Source organism: Octopus sinensis, linkage group LG19, assembly GCF_006345805.1.
Source record: "Octopus sinensis linkage group LG19, ASM634580v1, whole genome shotgun sequence".
In the NCBI taxonomy this organism is placed as follows: domain Eukaryota; kingdom Metazoa; phylum Mollusca; class Cephalopoda; order Octopoda; family Octopodidae; genus Octopus; species Octopus sinensis.
This window is the reverse complement of record NC_043015.1, coordinates 46,063,963-46,078,962: the sequence shown is the minus strand read 5'-3', so window position 1 is coordinate 46,078,962 and position 15,000 is coordinate 46,063,963. Positions and strand designations below refer to the sequence as shown.

The 15,000-nt window shown below is 36.0% G+C and overlaps 1 protein-coding gene across 1 annotated transcript in view; it reads left to right on the top strand.

The window, feature by feature from the left end:
• LOC118767207 (SWR1 complex bromodomain subunit bdf1-like) overlaps nt 1-15,000 on the top strand; it is a 54,854-nt gene that overhangs the window by 33,737 nt on the left and 6,117 nt on the right. Inside the window, exons 4-6 of the mRNA XM_036511455.1 lie at nt 2,628-2,710; nt 3,418-3,497; nt 12,201-12,365. Coding sequence (XP_036367348.1) covers nt 2,628-2,710; nt 3,418-3,497; nt 12,201-12,365 — 328 coding nt within the window. The remainder of the gene's footprint in view (nt 1-2,627; nt 2,711-3,417; nt 3,498-12,200; nt 12,366-15,000) is intronic.

Genomic DNA, 15,000 nt, shown 5'->3' with positions numbered 1-15,000 from the left:
CAGGAAAAGGACAGACAGAAGCATTTTTGCCTGGAGAAGAAACGAGAGAGAGTGGTAGCGTGAGGAGACGAGACGGGGGTGGGGGGAGGATATAGAAAGGGAGAGAGAGAGAGAGAAAAAAAGGAATGAGGAGGGGAGGGGAGAGGAGGGAAGGGTCAGTGGATAGGAAGCGTGTTCGAGTGATGAGAGTTGCTGATTGTTATTATTGATAATAACGATGCAAGTAATAGTATTTTCATTTGATGTTACAAGTATACTATCTTATTGCAGTGTTTCTTGCTTAGACTTTGCTTCTCTCTCTCCTTTATTTTCTCTCTCTCTCTCTCTCGCATATTCTCTATTTAAGGATTCTAAGACGAGAGTTTTGTGCTGTCTTTGTTAGTTCCCCCACCCCCACCCCACCCCCCGCTATCTTACAAGGCCAACAGCAGTGAATGGTTAGATCTGGAGGGAATTAAACAGAGATATTATTGCCAAGAACATGGCACTAGCAAATCCCAAAAACCTCACAGTGATGATGCTTGGTTGGTTGGTTGGTTGGTGGTGGGAAATGTGCCTGAGATACATTAAGTATATCCGAGCAGTTTACCTGAAGAAATCATCATCATCATCATCATCATCATCATCATCATTATACAAGAGATGCATTGACTAAAGGAAGATCTTCCGGGGCAATCACCATTCTAAGATAAAGCCAAACTCTGATGTGATACTATTCAACTAACAATAAAGTTTGAATACATCATCATCGTCATCATCATCATTTAGCGTCCGTTTTCCATGCTAGCATGGGTTGGACAGTACAACTGGGGTCTGTGAAGCTGGAAGGCTTCATCAGGCCCAGTCAGATCTGGCAGTGTTTCTACGGCTGGATGCCCTTCCTAACGCCAACCACTCCGTGAGTGTAGTGGGTACTTTTTACGTGCCACCCGCACAGGTGCCAGACAGAGCTGGCAAACGGCCACGAACGGATGGTGCTTTTACGTGCCACCAGCACGGGGGCCAGGCAAGGCTGGCAACGGACGAATTCTAAATGGTCAGAATAGTTCTTTACTTGGTGACAAGCATAAATTATCATGCTTTTATTCATTAAATTTGCCATGTTGTAGGCGCGGGCATGGCTGTGCGGTTAGGAAGCTTGCTTCCTGGCTACATACATGGTTTCGGGTTCAGTCCCACTGCGTGGCGCTTTGGGCAGGTGTCTTCCACTATAGCCTCGAGCAGACCGAAGCTTTGTGATTGAATTCGGTAGGCGGAAGTTACTGCCGTGGGTGTATGTGTGCGTATAGCTGCTCAGTGCCTCTCCGAAAGAGAGAGAGAGAGGGATGTAGGCAGCACATAGATAAGGTAGCTTTGCGGGCTGGTCATAGACATTGATGAGGCGAATGATTATGATACAGAAATGATAAAGATGGGGGAAGACAGAAAGTGCCCGCCGACCCTCTGCTTCTCTAAAACATTGTTCTTTAAAAACGCATATATAGAGGTATTAACCCTCTTACAATTTAAAATACAATATATTTGGACTAAAAAGTCCATACAATTATAAGACACAATTTATACACAAATTAGAGGTGATAAATTTCTACAATAGGCGCAGGAGTGGCTATGTGGTAAGTAGCTTGCATACCAACCACATGGTTCCGGGTTCAATCCCACTGCGTGGCACTTTGGGCAAGTGTCTTCTACTATAGCCTTGGGCTGACCAAAGCCTTGTGAGTGGATTTGGTAGACAGAAACTGAAAGAAGCCCGTCGTTTATATGTATATACATGTATGTATGTATGTGTGTGTGTGTTTGTTCCCCTAGCATTGCTTGACAACCGATGCTGGTGTGTTTATGTCCCCGTTACTTAGCGGTTCGGCAAAAGAGACCGATAGAATAAGTACTGGGCTTACAAAGAATAAGTCCCAGGGTCGAGTTGCTCGATTAAAGGCAGTGCTCCAGCATGGCCGCAGTCAAATGACTGAAACAAGTAAAAGAGTAAAGAGAGAGTAATCTTTCCCTGAGTAATTTTCTTGTAACTTGCAGGCATTCCTGCAACTGCAATCTGGGGCTCCAAAAAAGAATTCTATAATTCTCATTTTTACATGTGTCAATTATAAGATCACTGTGCTTTCTTTCCAGCACCAGAGCAGCCACCTTGCGAAGGCCACTCTGGGCTCTCAATACCAGTCACGTCCCTCAGAACCTGACTATCCATATCATTCTCCACGAAACTGTCAATAGCCCCTCCCCTGAGATAGCAGAACATATATTCTTCACCACTTTCACTGGGAGGGGCCTCAACTCCCTCACTCGGTGGCACACATCCCACTGATGAGGTTATCTTCTTCCCCCACTCCGGTGGTATCTATGTATCATACCAGACTTTTAAAAAAAGTCCTGGAGTCAATTCATTCGGTTAAAAAATTCTTCAAGGTGGTGGTGCCCCAGCATTGCCACAGTTTAATGACTGAAACAAGCAAAAGATACTCATATTTGAAAGTACAGAATTATATGACAGTTTGTCCACAAGGAATGTCAAAAAACATCATGTTTTATGCTTTGTGCTTTTATAATTCTTAGACTGTGTAAGGGAAATATCCACACTGTTTGTCTTACTAATTATTTTGCTTTGTTTTCAGACTTTTAGAGAGAGTATCTCGCTTCCGAGGAGTCAATCGAGAAAAAGGGGAACTGAATGCTGCATCATGGTTCACTCGACCAGGTTAGTGTCTTGCTATTATATTTAATTAATTAAAAAAGAGGCTTAGTATTACCGTGAGTTAATAAAAGGCGGTGAGCTGGCAGAAATGTTAGTACGCTGGGCGAAATGCTTAGCGGTATTTCGTCTGCTGTTACGTTCTGAGTTCAAATTCCGCTGAGGTCGGCTGCCTTTCATCCTTTCGGGGTCAATAAATTAAGTACCAGTTAAGCACTGGGGTCGATGTAATCGACTTAATCCGTTTGTCTGTCCTTGTTTGTCCCCTCTATGTTTAGCCCCTTGTGGGTAATAAAGAAATAGGTATTTCGTCTGCCGTTATGTCCTGAGGTCGACTTTGCCTTTCATCCTTTCGGGGTTTATATATTAAGTACCAGTTACGCACTGTGGTCGATGTAATCGACTTAATACCTATGTCTGTCCTTGTTTGTTCTCTCTGTGTTTAGCCCCTTGTGGGTAATAGAGAAATAGGTATTTCGTCTGCCGTTATGTTTTGAGTTCAAATTCTGCTGAGGTCGACTTTGCTTTCATCCTTTCGGGGTCGATAAATTAAGTACCAGTTACGCACTGGGGTCGATGTAATCGACTTAATCCGTTTGTCTGTCCTTGTTTGTCCCCTCTCTGTTTAGCCCCTTGTGGGCAATAAAGAAATAAGTATTACCTTGAGTTGTATGTATGCCCCCAATTTATTGTGAATTCCTTGCCATTTTCAGTGGATCCACTTGAGGCCCCTGACTACTACACCATTGTGAAGAATCCTATGGATTTCAGCACGATACGGAAACGATTGGAGGTGAGCTTCATTATTACTCACTGAAGACACAGGCTGCAATTGTGTGATTTTAGGCCTATTTTACAGCACTCCAAACGCAGATACATATGCTTGTGTGCACACAACACAAAATAACCAACTGTAGAAGTTACCATGCTGTATTCAACAGTGTTATATTACACACAACATTTAACAGTGAATTATTTCCAAATAACACTCTACATTTAATAGTGGATTATTATCAAAATAACACTCTACATTTAATAGTGGATTATTATCAAATAACACACTACATTTAATAGTGGATTATTATCAAATAACACACTACATTTAATAGTGGATTATTATCAAATAACACACTACATTTAATAGTGGATTATTATCAAATAACACACTACATTTAATAGTGGATTATTATCAAATAACACACTACATTTAATAGTGGATTATTATCAAAATAACACTCTACATTTAATAGTGGATTATTATCAAATAACACACTACATTTAATAGTGGATTATTATCAAATAACACACTACATTTAATAGTGGATTATTATCAAATAACACACTACATTTAATAGTGGATTATTATCAAATAACACACTACATTTAATAGTGGATTATTATCAAATAACACACTACATTTAATAGTGGATTATTATTAAAATAACACTCTACATTTAATAGTGGATTATTATTAAAATAACACACTACATTTAATAGTGGATTATTATCAAAATAACACACTACATTTAATAGTGGATTATTATTAAAATAACACACTACATTTAATAGTGGATTATTATTAAAATAACACACTACATTTAATAGTGGATTATTATCAAAATAACACTCTACATTTAATAGTGGATTATTATTAAAATAACACACTACATTAATAGTGGATTATTATTAAAATAACACACTACATTTAATAGTGGATTATTATTAAAAATAACACACTACATTTAATAGTGGATTATTATCAAAATAACACACTACATTTAATAGTGGATTATTATTAAAATAACACACTACATTTAATAGTGGATTATTATCAAAATAACACACTACATTTAATAGTGGATTATTATTAAAATAACACACTACATTTAATAGTGGATTATTATTAAAATAACACACTACATTTAATAGTGGATTATTATTAAAATAACACACTACATTTAATAGTGGATTATTATTAAAATAACACACTACATTTAATAGTGGATTATTATTAAAATAACACACTACATTTAATAGTGGATTATTATCAAAATAACACACTACATTTAATAGTGGATTATTATCAAAATAACACTCTACATTTAATAGTGGATTATTATTAAAATAACACACTACATTTAATAGTGGATTATTATTAAAATAACACACTACATTTAATAGTGGATTATTATCAAAATAACACACTACATTTAATAGTGGATTATTATTAAAATAACACCTACATTTAATAGTGGTTATTATCAAAATAACACACTACATTTAATAGTGGATTATTATTAAAAAAACACACTACATTTAATAGTGGATTATTATTAAAAATAACACACTACATTTAATAGTGGATTATTATCAAAATAACACTCTACATTTAATAGTGGATTATTATTAAAATAACACACTACATTTAATAGTGGATATTATTAAAATAACACACTACATTTAATAGTGGATTATTATTAAAATAACACACTACATTTAATAGTGGATTATTATCAAAATAACACTCTACATTTAATAGTGTGGATTATTATTAAAATAACACACTACATTTAATAGTGGATTATTATCAAAATAACACTCTACATTTAATAGTGGATTATTATCAAATAACACACTACATTTAATAGTGGATTATTATCAAATAACACACTACATTTAATAGTGGATTATTATCAAATAACACACTACATTTAATAGTGGATTATTATCAAATAACACACTACATTTAATAGTGGATTATTATTAAAATAACACACTACATTTAATAGTGGATTATTATCAAATAACACACTACATTTAATAGTGGATTATTATCAAATAACACACTACATTTAATAGTGGATTATTATCAAATAACACACTACATTTAATAGTGGATTATTATCAAATAACACACTACATTTAATAGTGGATTATTATCAAAATAACACTCTACATTTATAGTGGATTATTATCAAATAACACACTACATTTAATAGTGGATTATTATCAAATAACACACTACATTTAATAGTGGATTATTATCAAATAACCACTACATTTAATAGTGGATATTATCAAATAACACACTACATTTAATAGTGGATTATTATCAAATAACACACTACATTTAATAGTGGATTATTATCAAATAACACACTACATTTAATAGTGGATTATTATCAAATAACACACTACATTTAATAGTGGATTATTATCAAAATAACACTCTACATTTAATAGTGGATTATTATCAAATAACACACTACATTTAATAGTGGATTATTATCAAAATAACACTCTACATTTAATAGTGGATTATTATCAAATAACACACTACATTTAATAGTGGATTATTATCAAATAACACACTACATTTAATAGTGGATTATTATCAAATAACACACTACATTTAATAGTGGATTATTATCAAATAACACACTACATTTAACAGTGAATTATTTCCAAATAACACACTACATTTAATAGTGGATTATTATCAAAATAACACTCTACATTTAATAGTGGATTATTATCAAATAACACTCTACATTTAATAGTGGATTATTATCAAATAACACACTACATTTAATAGTGGATTATTATCAAATAACACACTACATTTAATAGTGGATTATTATCAAATAACACACTACATTTAATAGTGGATTATTATCAAATAACACACTACATTTAATAGTGGATTATTATCAAATAACACACTACATTTAATAGTGGATTATTATCAAATACACACTACATTTAATAGTGATTATTATCAAATAACACACTACATTTAATAGTGGATTATTATCAAATAACACACTACATTTAATAGTGGATTATTATCAAATAACACTCTACATTTAATAGTGGATTATTATCAAATAACACACTACATTTAATAGTGGATTATTATCAAATAACACACTACATTTAATAGTGGATTATTATCAAATAACACACTACATTTAATAGTGGATTATTATCAAATAACACACTACATTTAATAGTGGATTATTATCAAATAACACACTACATTTAATAGTGGATTATTATCAATAACACACTCTACATTTAATAGTGGATTATTATCAAAATAACACTCTACATTTAATAGTGGATTATTATCAAATAACACACTACATTTAATAGTGGATTATTATCAAAATAACACTCTACATTTAATAGTGGATTATTATCAAATAACACACTACATTTAATAGTGGATTATATCAAATAACACACTACATTTAATAGTGGATTATTATCAAATAACACACTACATTTAATAGTGGATTATTATCAAATAACACACTACATTTAATAGTGGATTATATCAAAAAACACTACATTTAATAGTGGATTATTATCAAATAACACACTACATTTAATAGTGGATTATTATCAAATAACACACTACATTTAATAGTGGATTATATCAAATAACACACTACATTTAATAGTGGATTATTATCAAATAACACACTACATTTAATAGTGGATTATTATCAAATAACACACTACATTTAATAGTGGATTATTATCAAATAACACACTACATTTAATAGTGGATTATTATCAAATAACACACTACATTTAATAGTGGATTATTATCAAATAACACACTACATTTAATAGTGGATTATTATCAAATAACACACTACATTTAATAGTGGATTATTATCAAAATAACACTCTACATTTAATAGTGGATTATTATCAAATAACACACTACATTTAATAGTGGATTATTATCAAATAACACACTACATTTAATAGTGGATTATTATCAAAATAACACTCTACATTTAATAGTGGATTATTATCAAAATAACACACTACATTTAATAGTGGATTATTATCAAAATAGCACACTACATTTAATAGTAGATTATTACCAAAATAACACACTACATTTAATAGTGGATTATTATCAAAATAACACACTACATTTAATAGTGGATTATTATCAAAATAACACTCTACATTTAATAGTGGATTATTATCAAAATAACACACTACATTTAATAGTGGATTATTATCAAAATAACACACTACATTTAATAGTGGATTATTATCAAAATAACACACTACATTTAATAGTGGATTATTATCAAAATAGCACACTACATTTAATAGTGGATTATTATCAAAATAGCACACTACATTTAATAGTAGATTATTACCAAATAATCCTGCATTTAACATTGGGTTATTTAACAAATAACACTGCATTTAGCAGTAGATTATTACTAAATAATACACTACATTTAGCAATGGATTATTACCAAATGACATACTTCATTTAGCTGTTTTTTATGTTGGATTTTTCTCTGCTGGCAGAGGTTAGGTGAATATTTGAGCCAGTTGCTAAATTTTACTGTTTTACAAGTACTCGGGCAGTCTCATGCGAAGAAATAGAAATGACAACTTTGTACATATGCATACAGACACACACTTGTACACATATTACAGTGGGATTTTCAGCAGATTATTTGCTATAACGATATTTCTGCTTCAGCAACTCAACACTGAATCTGTCTGAAATGTCATGGGAAATAGGTCAGTTTGAAAACATTAATATCCAGGTCGCAAAAGTAAAGTTTGATGGGAATAGTAGTCATTTCATTTGATTTCTAAATTGAAGCAAATAGGAAATAACACTTACTGACCAAAGACATAAAAATTTTGTTAGCACCAACCGATCGTGGCCGTTGCCAGCCTACCCTGGCACGTAAAAAGCACCATCCGTATGTGGCCAATGCCAGTGCCGCCTTGGCTGGTTTCCGTGTCGGTGGCATGTAAAAAGCACGCACTACACTCACGGAGTGGTTGGCGTTAGAAAGGGCATCCAGCTGTAGAAACACTGCCAGATCAGACTGGAGCCTGGTGCAGCCTCCTGGCTTCCCAGACCCCAGTCGAACCGTCCGACCCATGCTAGCATGGAAAGCGGACGTCAAACGATGATGATGATGAGTATAATAGAGAAGCCTAAGATCTTGGCACAGACAAACACTCTACTGCTAATAGTAAAATAAATATTATTTAGACCACGCTTGTAAAAGTATCTACTTCAAAATAAAACTAACTATTCTAGCTCTGCTCATTTGATGCTTTAATTATAAAAATGTACACAAATATTACTTTACACTTCACATATAGTTGTATTGCATGCGTGTGTGTGTGTGTGTGTGTGTTATCATAAATATATTCTTTTAATTTTAAAATCTTAAGAATGCTTATTATGGTGTGACAAGTATGCTGTTTATCAGATATCTGATAAATTCAAAGCAATCTTGATTTCTAAATATTTGCAGACTGAAAACCCACGTAAAACCCACTTCATTGAGAAGTAGGCTGTATACGAAGCAAAGTATATTTTTACACTGTTATCAGCATACAGTTGTTTTCCTTGTAGTTTAAACAGGCTTCATTTTAATTGTCATGCTCAGCAATATTTCTGTTTAACCCTTTTGTTTCTAGCCTTCCTCAGAGCACCCACACCCTCCCGGTTCTGTATGACACAAACATCCTGTTTTAGGGTGATGTAAATTAAGACCTTCCATCAAAAATTTCATGCTAGTTTCAATTACAAACACCGACTTAATAATGACTGTTATTTTACTAAATTGTTAGTTATTTTTAAAAATCACTTGAAACAAAGTGAGTGTATTTCAAGAGAAATATGGTAACAAGAGTTTAATAAATACTGTCATATATATGTGTGTGTGTGTGTATAATTATATATCATCATCATCATTTAACGTCTGCTTTCCATGCTAGCATATATATATATATAAAATCAAAATCAAAATCGATCAACATCAATGGAAATTATAGCTGTGATACCAGTGCTGGTGGCACATGAGAGAACCATCCGAACGTGGCTGTTGCCAGCGCCGCCCCGACTGGCCTCTGTGCCGGTGGCGCGTAAAAAGCACCATCTGATTGAGGCCGTTGCCAGCCTCACCCGCCACCTGTGCTGGTGGCACGTAAAAAGCACCCACTACCCTCACGGAGTGGTTGGCGTTAGGAAGGGCATCCAGCCGTAGAAACATTGTCAGATCAGACTGGGCCTGTGCAGCCTTCAGGCTTCCCAGACCCCAGCTGAACCGTCCAACCCATGCTAGCATGGAAAGCGGACGCTAAACGATGATGATGATGATATATATAGGTGTTAGGAAGGGCATCCAACCATAAAAACCGTGCCAAAACAGACACAGAAGTCTGGTGCAGTCTTCTGCCTGGCCAGCTCCTCTCAGACCATCCATGCCAGCATGATGGAAGGCAGATGTTAAACGATGATCACACATACACATGCACAAACATACATACATGCACACATATACATACATATATGTGTGTGTGTTGCCAGCTTTGCCTGGTACCTGTGCCAGTGGCACGTAAAAAGCATCCACTACGCTCTCAGAGTGGTTGGCATTAGGAAGGGCATCCAGCCGTAGAAACATTGCCAGATCAGACTGGAGCCTGGTGCAGCCTTCTGGCTTCCCAGACCCCCGGTCAAACCATCCAACCCATGCTAGCATGGAAAACGGACATTAAAGGATGATGATGATGTGTGTGTGTGCACAACATACCATAAACCAGAAGTACTGAAATTTATTTAAATATTAGAAAGCTTCTTCTGTGGTACTGAACTATAAAATTGTAAATACAATCCTTCTATGCTTTTGATGTGGGGTGGGTCTCCTGGCAGACCCCTTCACAATTTAGTGACCACGTCCCCAGAGTGTACTCAGTTTCCTTCTCCAGTTTATAGCATAAAATATACTTAAATATTAGAAAGCTTCTTTCTGTGGTACTGAACTATAAACTTGTAAATACATTTGTTTTATGCTTTTGATGTGGGGGTGGTTCTCCTGACGAACCCCTTCACAATTTAGTGACCACGTCCCCAGAGATTTACTCGGTTTCCTTGTCCTGTTCATAGCATAGAATATTCGGCTGCTATATGAAGCAGTCAGAAATTAAGTTACTACTATGATGGAAAGCTTAAGTTTGATATTTGCACTATAGTTGGCTCTTCGTTAGTGAGACAGCATATTTTCTTTATACACAAAAACACCATGCATCAGCAGTATCAAATTAAACTCGAATATTAGGAAGCCTTAGCTGTGCGAGAAAATTAAGAATGTAAACACTTTACATATGTGCTTTTGATGTGTGTGTGTGTGGGGGGGGGGGGGGAAACGAGGAGAAGTTTCCTGGTGAACATTTCCATGATTTGCCCACCACTACTCAATCCTCGTCATTTTGTGTTAATTTTTCTGTGCTGGGATGGTTCTGGCATACCCTTTCATGATATGGTTTTTAGCATATGATAGTTTTCATCTTTTACCATCTGTTGCACACACAACAGAGGTAACTGATGAACTCTGTTCTTGTGTATTCAATGTGTGTGTGTGTATATCTTTTACTTGTTTCAGTCATTTGACTGTGGCCATGCTGGAGTACTGCCTTTAGTCGAGCAAATCGACCCCAGGACTTATTCTTTGTAAGCCCAGTACTTATTCTATCGGTCTCTTTTGCCGAACCGCTAAGTTACGGGGACTTAAACACACCAGCTTCGGTTGTCAAGTGATGTTGGGGGGACAAACATATACACAAACGTACATATTTGTGTGTGTGTGTGTGTATATATATATATATCCCTCTCTCTCTTTCGGAGAGGCACAAGCACCTACACGCACATATACACACACGGCAGTAACCTCCACCTACCGAATTCAATCACAAAGCTCCGGTCAGCTCGGGGCTATAGTGGAAGACACCTACCCAAAGTGCCACGCAGTGGGACTGAACCCGAAACCATGTAGCTAGGAAGCAAGCTCCCTAACCACACAGCCATATATATATATATATATATATGTACATATATATACACACACATATATATACATGTATATATATATATATTATATATATATATATATATATATACATACATATATACACACATATATATACACACACACACACATATATACGACGGGCTTCTTTCAGTTTCCGTCTACCAAATACACGCAGAAGGCTTTGGTCGACCTGAGGCTATAGTAGAAGACACTTGCCCAAAGCGCTATGCAGTGGGACTGAACCCAGAACCATGTGGTTGGTAAGCAAGCCACTCCTGCACCTTATGTTGAATAAAATCATAATTAACTGGTCCTTCTGTATTTTCTTTTACCCAAAGTCAAGAATTCTTCAGCACCCCACCTTGTGTGTGTGTGTGTGTATAAAACTCAAGTACATCTGTTTTTCCTCTACATTTTTCTATCTCCATCTGTTTTCTCCCTTCACCTATCCTGTCTGAAGATGAGCATAGGCTCGAAACATCAACGACTTCTTTCATTTTTTTCTAGAGCATCAAATTAATGCACCCTGTTTGTTGTTGTTTCACCTGCCTCTGTATTTTGTATTATTTTCTGTGCATTTTTGAAATATGTATATATAAATGTCTATTCTCTTATTTCAGTCTGGATATTATACTACAATGGAAGATTTCCATAGTGATATGTCATTGGTACGTGATAACTGTGGGTTGTACAATCCACTCGGCAGCTCTGTCCAGAGAGACTGCCAAGAAGTATTTGCATTTTATACTCAAGAGTATGAGAAAATAGTTGGCAAATTGAACAAGGTAAATATCTTTATTATCTCGAAAAATTTTGTTTGTGATATTTCTCCAGTTGGTTTACAAGTTTAACCCTTTTGTTACTGAATTTTTATTTTGAGATGCTCTGTGTTTCTTTAAATTACTTTAAATATAACAAAAGAATTTTGTAAAATAACTTAATTGTCGTTAAGCTAGTGTTAGGAACATTATTTGTGACTAAGGTTTGATGGAAGATTTTAATTCAAAACTTACGAAAATATGGCATTTGTACTCAGAGCCAGAGCCGGTTTCAGCCGGGTTGGTAACGAAAGGGCTAATAAAGTCGTTTTAAATATATCTGCCTAAAGCAGTGGTTTTCAACCAGGGTTCTGCCAGTAGAGTCCGGGGGTTCCGCAAGAAGTTACAAAACTGCTAAAATCAGCAGTAATTTTTAATTCTCCTGTGCAGATATGTGTGCATAAGACTATTAAATTATTGCACAGGGGTTCCTCGAGCCAGTGGAATGTTTCCTTGGGGTTCCACTCCAGCAAAAAGTTTGAAAAGCACTGGTCTAGACTATTCATGCTGGAGCTCTCTACTATAATCTAACAGGAATTCTTCATTTTTAGATAACAGCCTGAGGCTGCTACGGAAGCTGCTGCATAGAGTGGCAAGTTCTTTCTGCCCTAATGAACCTACACTTGAATGGATTTGGCTCTTTGAGAGTGGAATGACTTTAGCTGCTAACACTATGTACTTTTAGTGAAAGAGTATGAACTGGTGATTTCATGATTGATTTTGTCTGTTACCTTAATGACAAGGCCGCATAGCCATATTTCGTCTGCCGTTACGTTCTGAGTTCAAATTCCGTCGAGGTCGACTTTGCCTTTCATCCTTTCGGGGTCGATTAAATTAAGTACCAGTTACGCACTGGGGTCGATGTAATCGACTTGATCCGTTTGTCTGTCCTTGTTTGTCCCCTCTGTGTTTAGCCCCTTGCGGGTAGTAAAGAAATAGGTATTTCGTCTGCCGCTACGTTCTGAGTTCAAATTCCGCCGAGGTCGACTTTGCCTTTCATCCTTTCGGGGTCATTAAATTAAGTACCAGTTACGCACTGTGGTCGATGTAATCGACTTGATCCGTTTGTCCCCTCTGTGTTTAGCCCCTTGTGGGTAGTAAAGAAATAGGTATTTCGTCTGCCACTACATTCTGAATTCAAATTCCGCTGAGGTTGACTTTGCCTTTCATCCTTTCAGGGTCGTTAAATTAAGTACCAGTTATGCACCGGGGTCGATGTAATCGACTTGATCCATTTGTCTGTCCTTGTTTGTCCCCTCTATGTTTAGCCCCTTGCGGGTAGTAAAGAAATAGGTATTTCGTCTGCCACTACATTCTGAATTCAAATTCCGCTGAGGTTGACTTTGCCTTTCATCCTTTCGGAGTCGATTAAATTAAGTACCAGTTACGCACTGGGGTCGATGTAATCAACTTGATCCGTTTGTCCCCTCTGTGTTTAGCCCCTTGTGGGTAGTAAAGAAGCACATCTTCCCTATTCCTATTTAACTTTATCACCTACCTATATTTTCTTATTTAGCTAATCACTATAAAAGCCTCACTTTCTTGAACTTTTTTCTTTTCTTATTTATTTGTGTGTGTGTGTGTGTGTGTGAATTCAAGTCACAACACAATGGGTGGGTTTATTACGACAGTCACTCTGTGCCCTTTTAATAAAGAGAGTACCATAGCGGTATTGTTACTTTCTGTTTGTCAAAAGGAAGAACAAGGTCACAAAACATCAGATTCTTCACATCTGTCATTTCCGTCAGCTGCTTCTCATATCCCGAAATTTCAGTTTCTCTCTGAGGAAAGAATTATTCTAAAAGAAGTAATGTCAGTGGCATGGATCTGTTTCTTGTTGATCTCTTGTCAGTGAATGATGCACACACACACACACATACATTTTCGTTTGAAGACCATCCTCTATGACACATGTAAAATGAGATGGGGGCTACCACTGGCTTGGTTGTAGACTCAAGTGGCACCTTCTTAGCCTGTCCATCAGGCATTGTTTTCTTCCGCTGTTTTAAATATCTATTTCTTTATTGCCCACAGGGGGCTAAACATAGAAGGGACAAACAAGGACAGACAAAGGAATTAAGTCGATTACACCAGCCCCAGTGTGTAACTGGTACTTATTTAATCGACCCCGAAAGGATGAAAGGCAAAGTCGACCTCGTGGAATTTGAACTCGGAACATAGCGGGAGACGAAATACCTATTTCTTTACTACCCACAAGGGGCTAAACACAGAGAGGACAAACAAGGACAGACAAACGGATTAAGTCGATTACATCGACCCCAGTGCGTAACTGGTACTTATTTAATCGACCCCAAAAGGATGAAAAGCAAAGTCAACCTCGACGGAATTTGAACACAGAACGTAACGGCAGACAAAATACCGCTAAGCATTTCGCCCCGGCGTGCTGATGATTCTGCCAGCTCGCCGCCTATTTCAAATATCATTCTGACTAACCATGGTTTGCAGTCTCAATTTGTTTGCTCTGCTGTTGAGGTCTTAAGAGAGGTTGATCTTGTTCAGCCTAGGTTTGTTTTTTTGACCTTATCACCATGCATGGTGATATGGTATTGTTGCTCTGAGTATTGTTGCTCTGAGTCAGGTG